We start from the raw sequence: 14,315 nt of genomic DNA, 5'->3' as shown, positions 1-14,315 counted from the left end.
CTGCTTTTTTCTTTGATGTAAGAAGATTTTTATGATACAATATACCTGGATGGCTTATGCTGCACAAATGGATGTGACAAACATAAAAATGAGAAATTTGGAAAAATGTAACATCAGTTTGTCCTGAAAAGACACTGAGTTTAATGTAGAATCTGCTTTGTTTCTAACTGGAAGCACTGACTTTAGCATTAATATACATTTCTCCTGGATGTAGTAGTAATTGATTTTTACTTTTTTAAAGCTTTACATAAATTCTATATTCATTAAGCTTTTGATTGCATTATATTTGATCATTGCACTAAGATTTTTGGAATAATTACTGTTATTGCAAAACCCTAAAGTGAAATAATCTCACTACTCATGGCAGTAAGGCAGAATTTTATTCTCACAGACTAAAAATGATCATAAATTTGTTTTGTCTGCATTTTTATTTCTCTATACAGGAAGTGGAATCTGCATAGGAGCTTTTTCTATTATCCCACAAAACCCGTTGTTCTCATCCTCACCATTTTTCATCTACCGTTACGTCAGCCCTGCTTTGTATCAGACACACAGCCACTTCCAAGCCACTTTCACACTCGTGTCCCTTCCCCCTGCTTTATCTGAATCCACACATGTACACCAGTTACACACACACGCACACACATCATCACCACCACCACCATTACCATGCAGGGGAAACAGCGGCCTTGAACTTGTCTGGCTCCTCCCCCTCCCACCACCAGTCCTCATTTAGAACCACCAACCCCCAACACACTCCTCCATTTCTCTAGCTGCCTCTGCATGCAGGCATTCCCCTGGCAACTGTGGTGTGGTGGTGTCTGCCTAGCAACCCTTCTACTCCATCTTATATGGCTTATGGTATGGGTGGAGTGGTGGTGGTGGGGGGGCGGTAGCAGTCTAATCACAGACAAAAGATCTCATAAGTATGTTGCGGTTTTGTTGGGGAGAAAGCGAGAGACCTAAAGGATGGGTCTCTGCAGCTGCACAGGTCTGCAGAGAGATAACCTCATATTTAAGCTTTAAGCCACAGTTTTTGAGGTCAATATGACTGTTATTAGTACTGTTACTGTTTGGTTTGGTCCTTACTCAATCACAACTACACACCACTTACCAATTTTTGCTGGTCTATTGTTGTCTTAATAAAGATCTCTTTAAAATCATATTTCTTAAATTGATTTATCTCTTGAATCCAATTTACTATTTTTGTTTTTTGGTTGTTTTGGGGGAGACAAGTCATATGCCACACCTCCCTTCCCTCACCTTAATCATTTCTATGTATTTATTCACTTATGTCTGTTTTCTAAATGATTTTGTGACTGTAAACCCGATTATAGCTCATGCTTTGTGCAGCTCATTGTGTTTCCACCTGAAATGAAATGTGCTTTTAAAAAATGAGCAAGCAAATTTGTTTTGTTCAGTTTGTTTTCATTTTGTTTTCTTGCCTCATACTCGCACTGTGCTTTGTGGGGTGAAAGAAGTCAGTAAACAATGCTTTGCAAATCTTGTTGTTGTGCGTGTGCAGCATGTGTTACTGTAGTAAGCACAAAGGAGTAACACTGCTGTGAATGAATGGAATGACTGAATGAAAGTCATACAGCATGCTGCTAAAGACACTTGGCGCCACCTGGTGCTGGTAAAAAACAAACTAAAAGTGAAAATGGATTTTTCCAAGAATACAGAATTATGCCATTCAGCCATCTTCTGAGACAAAATGCAATCATTCATTTTATCTACAACTGCTTTCTGGCTCTGTGCTGTTCTCAGAGTGTGTTTTACTATTACATTTCATATGTCTGCGAGCTCATTTCTATTGTTTTCTTGTGTTACTAATGTATTCTGAACCTATATCCTTCACTTCCATGTGGGTCGTTCAGTCTCCACCGCAGCTGCTTCGAGGCTAAAAATAGCTTTTCTGCTGCTGACGTGATAGATGACTCATGCAGTGTCACACCGCTCTCCCTGCATTCACCCCTCTCTCCCCAGCTCTGTCCCACACACTCCACTGTCCATTTTTTTCAGTATCCTTAACTCAGTGCAAATGGATCAACAGTGAGGTGGTGTTTACAGTTTTAAAGTATTTGTTGAAGGAGGAAAGGCCATAAACAAAACTGAAATGATATTAGTTTATGGAAAGAAGAAAACTTTGGTTGTTACACCCCTCTGCAGCCCCTAATCTCTTTGCATTGGCAATGCAAGCGTCTTCAGCTGCAGCTAATTGACTACACCTAGTCAGGTGTGGATAAAGGTATACCTGAGGCAGGCTTTCATGGAGCCTCACTAGTCTTTGTCTTAGTGGTACTAGCTTTTTATCTAACTTGTTATGTTATTTAAAATAAAACCTTGTCTCTGTGAAATTCTGGTGTTAGTCTCCATATTTATGTTGCAGCTTTTGAGCCGGATTGCAACATTCAAAGTCTGGCACAGTGGACCCTACACAGGTCCAGTGCCACACCATAGCTCCTGTTGTGCCCAGCATTAGTGCCAGATGTGGCTTAAAAATCATTTTCTTAAAAATATCTGTCATTCAGAAAAATGCAACACAGTCATTCACTGTTAAACTATGATCAGTCTAAATTTATTTGGAGTTTTCAGTGTTTGTGATTGTGCATATGCAGGCCGATGGGTTGTCCAAACAACATTTAAGTTGACTGTCTAAGGTAGCCAAAGATAAAGATGATTAAATATCAATTAAAGACAATTAAACTATTAAATACCTTCAAATAAACCCTTAAAAACCCCTTTAAGGTGTGTTGAGGGTTAAGCCTTGGTTTTAGTATTAAAAGCCAACTTTTAGGTTAGGATTAATGTAAGAATTTGACACTTATTTGTGATGATTATTAAACAGATGGGGATGTGTGTGAGTGCAAAACCAAATGCAGATTGTTTGTGATTTTAAATTGTAGTAAAAAAAATTGCAATTTCTTATCATGAAAAATGCTCACAGTGGTTTACATAAAGCAGGATTTTATTTCCACACAGTTGAGTGCACTCACAGTTTTGAAAAGTAACATCGAGGTTACGATAGTGAATGGCACAAAAACCACAGTACACTCCAAAACGTCATAACAGCTCAATTTTACACACAAAATAAGTGCCAGGTGTCTCGAAATATGACAAGATTGAAGATGAGGTTGAATCTGATGAGAAAGAGGTTTTTGCAGATGATGGACACATTCTTGTGTTTCAGTCCAGTACATACAGTGTTGCGTATACGTGATGACTTTCCTTAATTCTGCTCCTGCTGTATTGTTCATCACTGGAGCAAACAGGCCACTAAAAAATGTCATGCCATTTCAGAGGTAGCTGCTTATGCTCATCCCACTCTGGGAAAATGAGTTTGATTATTTGGGGAAATATGGTGTGGATCTGACCGTCCCCTCATCTGGTTTTAGGCCATCTTAGGAAGCAGCTGTTGAGACAGGAGCTTCTTGAGCTGAGCCACTTCCTGGGACAAACTGCTGATCTGCGACCTGAGGCTGTTGTCCTCTGCTGGATATCTGTGGTCGCTTGAATTCTGCGGACAAGATGAGTTATTATATCCTGAAGGTGAACCCTGATACTGCACACCCCAGGCATCCTCTCTAGACCAAGAAGCCTGGCTCTCCACCTGGCCGTCCCACCCCACTTGCTGGTGGTTTCTCATTTGGATGTTTGGTCCCACCATGGCTATAGGCAGGCCACTATTCCTGCTGTCAGGTGATGCAGAAATTTCCCCTCCGTTGCTGCCTCCCCCAGGGCTTTTAAAACGAAGCTTGTGTGGAAGACTCCTCAAACCCTCCGATGAGTCTTGCCTGCTTAAATACTGACTCTCACAGCACTGCTGCTCCTCCGTCACATCCCTCGGAGAAGGCCTGCCACTCTCACCCAGTGTGTCATCAAAAAACACAGGGCTACCCACGTTTGAGCCACATGAGGTCACAACCCCAGTCTCCTGCGATCTACTATGACTCAACTCAGCTGTTCTTGCACCATAGATGGCGCGCTGCTGCGGAGCCTGAGAGAGGATCTGGTGAGTGTTGGCACTGGCCTGTGTGCCGACATATGGGGAGCCATCAGTGTGAGCCTGGTAGTGATTTGTTGATCTGGGGGTGGGATGAGGACAGAAGGGCGCAGTCAACGGTAGGATGGACACATTAGAGGGGTCCTTAACAAGCCCAAAGCGAAACTTGAGGGCCAACAGCTCGGCCCTGAGGCGGGCGTTCTCCTCCAGCAGACCCATCACCCGCCTCTCCAGCACCATGTCATTGACTCTCCGCTTTTCTCTGGAGCGTCTAGCTGCCTCGTTGTTTTTTTTCCTCTTGTCCCAGTAGCCATCATCTTTTTTCTCATTAGGGATGAACTCCCGTTTGCGACGTGCATTATTACCGCTGTCTTCGTCACAGCTGTTGCCAGCCATGGCTTCAGCGTTGTTAAAGCTGTCTTTGCGTTTGAAGGCAAACGTGTGACCCAGGAGGCTTCGGGCCAGCTGACTCGTGGAGGTCAGGATGGAAACAGCCTCCTCGGTGAAGGAGCCGGTTTCCCCCTGAGGCCTGGACCCCACACCCAGCAGAGAGGGCACCGACAGATCCTGGATGACGCCTCCCACAGTCTGACCCGTCATGTTCACTCACTCCTGACTGCAAGGAGCTGTAGGGCTGGCAGCTCCCGGTGAAATATGCTGTAATGGCTCCACCTAGAGGAGAAAAAAAAAGAATCCACGTGGTGAGATGAAAATTTGTAATGTTGTAAAATTTAAACCGATTGTCAAATTAATGTTAGCAGGAAAATATTTTTAAATACAAGATTTAAAGGGAAAAGCTTTCAAAATGAATAATTACAAACAAAAGCTGGATGAATCTTCCTTCACTTAAACTTAGAAATACCAGATGTCTTATTTGATTCTGTCCAAAATTATACATGAAAACTTTGATTTACTGGCATCAAATGGCCATAAATGTGTAATGGGTCATTTAGTTCTTCATGTTTACCCCACACAGAATAATAAAATATAGCACACGTATCTTAACAGGATAAAATAATGACTGTAAAGGTTACTTTAAAAGCCGCAAATGTATATTACTTACAAATCAAGCAGCTGCAAACTGATAAAAACCTTCTGGCTCGGAGAGGAGACTGCAAATCTCTGCCGGTCATTCAGACGTTTCCGCTCCTCAACACACCGCATCTCCCTGCCGTTCCTTCCCCCGCTCACTGGTTCAGCTGGGGTCGGAACCTCACCCCGGGTAACACACTCCTCCTCCTCGTTCTCTTCACCCTCCTCCTCCTCCTAACGGGAAGCCAGCCGAGTCAAAACAGACAGGCAGGGGGGAAAATAAGTCTGATGGGCTTGTTAAATTTATACTTCCACGGCAGCTGTGATCTGCGGCGCTTTTAACTCTCGTGTGACGTGTCTGACTGACACGCAGAGATGGGACTCCGATCATAACTGACACATCTGAGGTTACTAGAGGACAAATTAGCGTCATCATCAGAAACACATTTACGATGATGTACGAGCTTAATAAGACAGAAGCTCTACGTTTAAGCTTTAAGTACTTCAATTATAGTTTAATTTATCTCACCGAGTAACATTGAGGGGGCGTGGTTAATGGCTTGTACTGCAACCAGCCACCAGGGGGCGAATAAGATTTTTGGCTTTATGTTTGAACAGAAATAAGATGAAATGTCGAAATGTTTTTAAAGTATAAGTAAAACTTCTCATATTCAATTAAAATACGTTTGGTTCTGATAAGTTTCATCATGATTATTGATAAAAGAGTTTGAGACAGTTTGGAGTTTCTTTTTATGGGCTTAATTTTTGTAAAGTACCTTTCTATAAGTATCAAGTTGATCACCATGGGTCACTTGACATCGTCTAACATTTTGATTTTAGGCATGAAATATGCACTTGGATTAATAATGTGGAATGATGTCCTTCTTTTTACTCACAGACTGTATATAAAATATCGATGTAGTTTCCGGGCCTGAAAAGTAGCAGACATACCTTAAATTAGAATTTTTTTCCTCCTCCCAGGAGGGTCCAGTTGTTCAGAAGTTTACCAGAATTTATCAGACATATTTTTTTTTAATTAAACTTCAGCAGATACAGCAGTAAATCCCACACCATTCTTTTTTCCTCATATTTTTGGTCCCCTCAAACCTCCAACTAAACAAGGTAAATGGCTTCCCCTACCTGGTTTTGCTGAAGACCCCTTCCTGTTTAAAAGGCGTTCTCCTTTCCCACTCTTGCCAGGTGCTTTGTCATAGGGGACTGACTGAACTTTGATGTTTTCTTTCTAAAAGTGTCTTTAACCTACTAAAGCAATATTTAGATAACTGTTGTTAAGAATTGGCACTATATAAATTTATGAATCAATCACAGTCAGCAGGATTCCTCTAACAGATTAAAATGATACACTCCAACAGCTTTGACCTTTGGAGGCACACAACATCTAAAAGTGTCCTGTTCAAGCAGCAGATCCTTTAAGTCCTGTAACCAGTGGCCGACATACTATACATAGATGTTTGATCTGATTGAATCGAGGTCTGTGGTTTCTCTTTGGCATGTTTAGACCATGCTTAATCAATTTTGCAATGTCACATTGTCCTGCTGAAAGAAATCACTGGGAATAATGTCACTATGAAGGACTGTAAGGTCTTACAAAACCATGTTAAAGAATTTTCACCAATTAGAGAGGGCACCAAAAAGCTGAAGACCAATTTAAATGTGTTTTTACTAATAGGATGTAATAGTCGGTTGAAAAATAACATAGTCAGTGGAATAAATAAACAGTAATCCACAAAAACAGTGGACTAAACACGGGGGGGGGTTAGTCAGGACAATTAGCAGACAAATAGGAAGCATAACAAACGCAGGACAGAAAGTAAGAGAAACCTTCAAAATAAATCAGGAGATAACCAAAGGCGACTGAACAAGTACAAGATAAGGAAACACACTGAACATGTAGAGAAGAAGACTTACAGTAAACATTACGACAAAGACTAAGGAACACTGGATGATACACAGCGGCACAGAGAGAAGAGCAGATAGGGAAACACTGAGGGAACTTTAACTACTACCAACAGAAACCAAAACATGAACCAAAACATGGGATACAAAACTGAAACTCATTACTGGAACAACCACATACTAAAACAGGAATTAAAGACGCAAAGATGTCACTAGAAACAAAACTTGCATTTTACCAGAGTAAAGAAATCAAAATAGAAACCCAGAAATCCAGCAGCCACAAAAAATGAACATTTCAAACACTTGGAGTGACAAAACACCACAGAAGCCCAACTCAAACATATTAACCAAGAATAAAAATAAAATAAAACAGTAAAAACCTGAGGCCAGTGACCTTGTCATCATATTACCATAAGCTTGTTCTCGTCACATAACACTTCCTGTTTCTACTATTTCACCAAGTAAATTATGTTCCCAGTGACCCACATCATGTAAAAGCCTCTCCAAGTTTCAAGAGCAACGCTTGCTCTAAATACACAGATGTTAAAACTAAGTGCTGATGTGGATAAAGTCAGTGAGAAAGTCTGAAAGTGTTTGAGATATTGAACGCCAGTCTACCCCTGATTCCCATCAGTGTGGGTGGGTGTGTGCAATGCTTAAAGTGCACATAAAATAGCACCGTATGAATGTGTGCGATTGGGTTATGCGCTTTGGGTGGTCAATAACATTAGAAAATGTCCTAAAAATTTAGTACCCATCTGTAGATAAACACTTTTTAATATGGCAAAAAACTTGTATAGTTTACTACTCCTTATTCTTTGCATCCCTGGGCTATGAGTCATAGACTCCTAGGAGTCCCCAGACCCCACTTTGGAAACCATTTCTGTAGTTATCACAGTCTGGGCCTCATCAAAGGTGCTCTGATGTATCGAAGTCCTATTATATTGAGATAATGTTATTCACTCTACCTTTCAGGGGCTTTAAGTGTTGAATACTGTATGTTCTACAACAACATCAATTTTACCCTTATAGCTGCGCCTGGAAGTGCTGCTTTAGAAATCTCCGAAACTGCATGTCATTTATCAAGTAAACAAAATATTTAATTTAACTTGATAGTTTAGGTTTCCATAAAGGCCTCTCAAAAATAAGAATTGGAATGGCTGTGTAACCTAGAAGATATAACTAAGGATAAATATTTGTTATGGAAGCTTAGGGAGAAAAGCAGATTTTCATTAACTGCTTTGTTTCGTCTGATTATATTTTTACATGAGGTCATAAGGTTTGCCAAAGCCTGTGCGGGCAGTGCTCGTGGTTGCTTAAATTGTCCTCATTTGCTCTTTCCAAGTAAGCACCACTAACGGGCAGTTCAAGGTACACAGAAACATGGGGAAAAAATACTGTGCACATGCTTTTTTGTGTCTCTTACATTCAAATGAGCACATAGACAATATGATTCTGTTTTTCTTTCCATTACAACATCAGGTTATTAGGCAGCATAGTTGTGTAATGTAGCTCACCATGTATGTTTTCTCTCTTTCAGGACTATAGCTTTGCTGTGTTAAAAACAAGAGAAGCTAATCCCAGATATACTAAACCTATGAGCTAATCTGTAAATTATTTAATCCTGTTAATGAAAAATGTAAAGACATCTTTATGGAGACTGTGCCCTGAAAGCTAGTGTAAATGGGGAAGCAAGCTGTTGCATAATACTCAGAGAAAGTGCATGTGAGGACTGTGCCATGCTGAAAGTTCAGTTGGGGTGAGTTTTTGCAGAAAAAAGGAACACTGTTCCATAAGCGTTGTGCCACAGTGATACTTCCTCCTTGCACATGGGACTTCTTCACACTGAACCTCTCCTTTTTCTGTGTCGGCCTCTTTAGTTTCCATTAAACAAGGCAATACTTTTCATTTAATTTATGCAGATCTACGCTGGGTGTCAAAGACTCGGCCCAGAGCCAGAAACGACTGGTCAAAAGGTCCAATCAAGGCGAAAGTTGGATATGTAAAATGGGAAAAGAGCAGTGCATGAGAGCATCATTTTTCACTGTATTTGGCACAAAGAAGCATCATGTTACAACATCACATCAAGTCATGGGAACTGTTGTGCAAATTTCATCATTTCATCCAAGCCAGAGGCCTGAATTATTGTTAGTTTTGACGTTTTCTCACAGACATAAATATGACCTATGTCCTGTTATACCACATCAAAGCAAGGTAGTCAGGCCAAGGAGTTGTGTCAGTGTTTGTGTTTCTTTGTAATATACACTGACTGAATATGGAAGGACTGAGACATACAGCTGGCAATGCATTTATTTTTCTTAAGATTTCTCATGCTGCTGACCTGTTTTGTAAATGAAAAAGCAGTACTTGTATTCCTTTACTATAAAATCAATGCAAAAACTGAGCGGTGTTTATTTCTCATAGGGTATTATGCAACGCAGCAACTGGATGTTCCACTTTATGTAGGACTGTACAGCACTTTTTATCCCTTGTCCCACTGTCCCAAATATTGAGACAATGTTCCACATTCTGTTTAGCATGAAGACAGACACTGAATGACTTTAATGAGAGGATGCTATCATGGTTCTCAGGCAGGTTGACAGACCATCATTGTACACTATCTGCACAATGTCCAATATGGAAAAATGCAGGTCACCACATTGCTTCAGTGACGTTACTAAACAAAATAGCAACTTAAAGAGTTCACAGCATTTTTATCCATCCATCCATTTACTTCTGTTTATCCTATTTCAGGGTCACGGGGGGTGCTGAAGCCTATCCCACCTGTCTTAGGGTGAGAAGCAGGGTACACCCTGGACAGGTCGCGAGTCTGTCGCAGGGCAAACACATATACACAGGCAGCCATTCACACTGACATTCACACCTATGGGCAATTTAGAGTTTCCAATTAACCTACCCCCACTAAGTGCATGTCTTTGGACTGTGGGAGGAAGCTGGGGGACCTGGGGAGAGCCCACGCAAACACATGGAGAACATGCAGCTCCATACAGAAAGACCCCGGCCTGATGGTGGAATTGAACTCAGGCATTTTTATTTTGTGGAAATACTTTCAAAAGTATTAGAAGAAGATTATTGCACAAAACTAAAATTGACTTTCCTTTAATAGTGTTTATATTTACTTAGTGTAGTAAAGCTTCTTGTTGTATTTACCCATTTCCTCACTCTCTCACGCCTCACTCACTGTCTTGACTTTCTCATCACTGATTGGTTTCTGAGTTTTTTTGTACCTTAATTGAACTCAACTGGCACACATTATATATGGACTGTGCTTCCTGTTACTCACTCTTTTCACTCCCACAGTGGGTGACAGCTGAGGTGAGTTTGATTTGTTTTTCTGAGTTTAAACCTTTAAGTTAATTAGTTAACGTCCAACTTTGTTTTGTCTTTCAGAGTTTAGCAGCCCCTGTGTGTCTTTAAGTTAAAGTGAAATAAAGACAGTCCCACTGCACAATCATTGATGGCTGTTTTCTTTGCCATGGTGACAACAACTTTATCTTACCTTCGAGCTTTCTAATAACACTTGGTAAGGTTGCATTCAAATAAAACATGACCTTTACACGTCAAATGCCTCTCAGCATTTCTAATATGTCCAGCATTGTCAAAAACAAACATACTTTTTGCCCCATACTCCATTTGCAAGGTCCGGTCACCCTATTATGTAACAGGTTTGCTGTTCCCCGCTTGAGAGAAATGTGGACTCATGAACTAAAATTCACTATTTGGGGGTTTTTTTCATCAAAAGTTTGGTGACAACAGTGTGACTGTGGAAATGTTTCTACGAACTTTACAGAGCAAATACGATCCAGGGGTGCATGCTGCAATGTACCGTGGAGGTTTTGGAGGCTGGAGCAAAAATAATTGAGCTGAATGAGCAGCAAACTGTAAATAAGGTTAAATGATGGATGTGCAGCACTCTTTCCCTTTGTTAGAGCAGCAAGTCTGCATGCTGGTATGTTAACTGGCCCCTGAGGGATTCTGGAAATGTTATATCATGTTAAACCTGGTGGTGGTTCTAGATGAAATAAAAGGGGTCACAAGCATTACTATAATTCACACAGAAGGGGAGCTGAACATGAGTGTCAAAGTCCATGGTAGTCTTCCCAGCAGGTATTGGTACATTTCCATGTAGGCCTGAGGTACAGCTCTGCCATCACAAGAGTCATGATGGATATAGAATCTGTAATGTAAACTGTTTCCAATTTAAATGGAGCTTTTTGGAGAATTGTCTAAAGTTAAGTGTCCTTTAGAATTAATTCAGCACTTTGTGTTCTGCATTTTCAAATCAGCTGGATATAACTATTCTTCAGTACCAAATGAATTTGCTTTAACTCTCTCATGTCTGCCAGAACAAAGTAATTTCCAATAAAGAGGAGAGTTTATAATCACAGACTGTGTAGGTGTGCATACACACTCACCTCTGAACACCTGCTCTGATCCACCATGACTCTTACCGTGTCCCTGTGTATTGAACTAAAGATTAAAGTCATAACATCAACCAGCATCAGTGGACATGCTTCGTTGGCGACGTGTCCACTCTGCACTGGGGATTATGTAACTGAAATATTGTGCAAAATATCAACGCGCGTAATAACATTTTGAGTCCTCATTTGAACCTTGTAAACCACCTGATCTAGCATCACAGAGTTCACCAGTATAAATTTACTCATAAAAATGTCAGCGTTAGAAACCAGTAACACATGTCCACTCTTAGCAAAGAGTGTAGGCTTCCAGAATCTTACAGTATTGATTCTAAAATACTTTTACTTCGATACAAAATCTTATAGTCTTGGGTCATCTTATATCTTATAGTTTGACGACCCCTGCCAAATCATAAGCTACTAAATACTTTAGCTTTTGCAGTTCATGCTCTCATACTCCGGAACAGCCTACCTCAAAATCTTAAGGAAGCAAACTCTGACAGTAATTTCAAGATACCCCTTTTTTATTCTGACATTTAAATACCATTTTAACTTAATAATATTACTGTACTGATAAGAATCATCCCCATTCAGGAACATGGCAGATGCAGAGAACAGTTTTGTTTAAAGGTCTGTCAGCTTGATATGTTTTTATGCCTGTGATGCCCTTTTAACCTCCACATGTGACATTGGGGTATAAAAATAAATTGAAGTGAACTGAAATCACATAGCTGGTTAGCACATTTACACTATTATGTATACTGTAAGTAACCAGCAGTATGTAAAAGCAGTAAAAAAAAAAGCTAATAAAAATTACATTTATTTCCTCTTCAAAAGCATGTTAAAAAAATGAATAAGGGGCATATGAAGCTTTCTGAGAAAACTAGAGTTTTGCATTACAATCATTAAGTGCAGAATAAATAATCTGGGATGCTTTTAGTTACCGATTTCTCCAAAAGAACAAGTATGCTGTATTTAACAAACTCATCTGGTGACCTTTTTATTTTACATGTAATGTTTTACTGTTGGTTTTAAGTTTCAAAACTTATTGTTGTTTGACCAGAAACCAGGGACCTGCACGGAGGCACAGTGGAAGATAAGGATTATTATAAACTGTGAATCATGCAAAGCTACCCTGGAGTTGGAAACAACTGTAACAGGTCAATGAAAAGTCTAAAGACTAAAAGAGGATCATTTTGCCTCTGCTGCGGCCATTTTTATTGTAATTATGAGTCTCCTGGTTTTATCGAGTTGCCATACTAAATGCATGCATTAAAATTTAAAAACAGGCAGCTCATTATGTCAGCGAAGCCTCCCTGTTGCATATGCATTCATGTGTACGCAAAGCCTCATTAGCTCTTTGAAAAACAAAGGTACAAAGTAATTGACTGCCGGTGCACAGAGTGTTCTGTGGCCTTGTTTGACTCTGTGTGTGTATGCTCAAGTTCAAATCAGGCGGATAACCCCCACCCCCGCTCCGTCTTTCTCCCTCTTCCCTCTCCCAGCTTTTCCTTTGATTCATTTGGACTCGCAGTCCCTCTCAACAGTCTCAGTGCTGCAGCGGCTTTCAGCGCTCTAATCCTCATCCTGCTCTCGGACAGCAGGCCAAGATTCTCATTATGTGAGGTTGTGTAACTGCAGACAAAGAGTAAATAATTCCACACATTCATACTGGCTTAAAATAATCAAACTGAATTCGATGAGAGAGAGAACAAACGCACTGAGTGGGACTACTTTGTCATTGTTTAGAAATCCTTATATTATATACCATACGGACAGTTACCAGTCCAAAATGATGCTACATTTTTTTCATAAAAAATACAGATGTTGTAGAGGCCTGAAATAGCGGGTTTAATAATGCAGAGAAAATCCATTTATAAAATGCTCATTGGAGAAGCAGTTATCCTAAAATATTAATTCTATAATATACTGTGTGTATATTGCATGTGAGAGTGTTTCCACATGTTTATTTTAGTGATATGAAGGGTAGCAGTACAGTTGATCTGCAGAGTTCAGACAGCGTTACTATTCAGATGATGTGTTTTACCTTTCCAACACTGCAATTCAGTTGCAATTTAGTGTTTAAGTGTCTGAAAATGTCCCAATTTTTCTTGACTTCTGACCGCACATTTTCAAGGAAGCTTAATCTGAGAATCTGTGCAATAGAGTCTAGAGCAGCTGTCTAAGGAGTTTATAATTTTGAGTCTTAATACATTAAGACTCAAACTCCTTAAAAGCTGCCCAATATTTAAAGCAATATAAAAGGATGTAAACTATGAAAAAAAGCTTAATTAAATATATTAAATGCAATTAATGAAGTATACAATATTTAGATGTGAGAGGGAAATCAAGTAAAACAGATATAGAGAAAGTATTTGTTTTTTTTGGTTTGAGTTCTAAAGTTACATTTTGATTCTTGTTAAAATATAACTGTCGGCACTTCCAGATGTGAGCTTGCTTATCTGGAAGCTACCCTGTTTCCTTCTCCCTCTCCTTAACTTGATTAAATAAGTGACTGAAATGACGTATCTTGTTAGGGGGGGAAACAACAAGAAAGAGGAGGATTTAATTATGCTTCTGTCCTCAGTAAACCTTCTTCCACTGCAGCATTCAAATTGTTTTCTGTGGTTCATGTGGGTGGTGGGGAGGAAGAAAATATCCTTCTTTATATAAAACAATCAAATCAAATTATTTAATGAGTCTTTTCCATTAATGACCTGGCATTGGGGATTTAGAAAAAAAAATGTGGTGGAATAAGCTTGAAGAATCAAATGCACTGAAAAACATTACATTACCGTCATTGTTTATGCCACATGGTGTTTAAGCCTTGGCCTGGTCACATGCATTATAATAATGTCTTTGTTTAGTACACTCTTGTCATGCTCAGAGATAAGATCACTCCAATCAAGGGGTTAGCTATAACC

At 39.8% G+C, this 14,315-nt stretch overlaps 1 protein-coding gene across 1 annotated transcript; it reads right to left on the bottom strand.

The window, feature by feature from the left end:
- Nucleotides 1–2,952: 2,952 nt before the first annotated feature.
- Nucleotides 2,953–5,397, bottom strand: LOC102202696 (nuclear factor interleukin-3-regulated protein-like). The gene is made up of 2 exons (XM_005735820.1): nt 5,067–5,397; nt 2,953–4,675 (listed from the first exon to the last, which is right to left on the bottom strand). Exon 2 carries the CDS (start codon nt 4,601–4,603, stop codon nt 3,392–3,394), a length of 1,212 nt encoding a protein of 403 aa, XP_005735877.1. The 5' UTR covers nt 4,604–4,675; nt 5,067–5,397; the 3' UTR covers nt 2,953–3,391.
- Nucleotides 5,398–14,315: the final 8,918 nt, after the last annotated feature.

The sequence above is a fragment of the Pundamilia nyererei genome, unplaced genomic scaffold (assembly GCF_000239375.1).
Source record: "Pundamilia nyererei isolate P.nyererei 1_Seehausen unplaced genomic scaffold, PunNye1.0 scaffold00065, whole genome shotgun sequence".
In the NCBI taxonomy this organism is placed as follows: domain Eukaryota; kingdom Metazoa; phylum Chordata; class Actinopteri; order Cichliformes; family Cichlidae; genus Pundamilia; species Pundamilia nyererei.
This window is presented reverse-complemented; position numbering and strand designations above follow the sequence as displayed.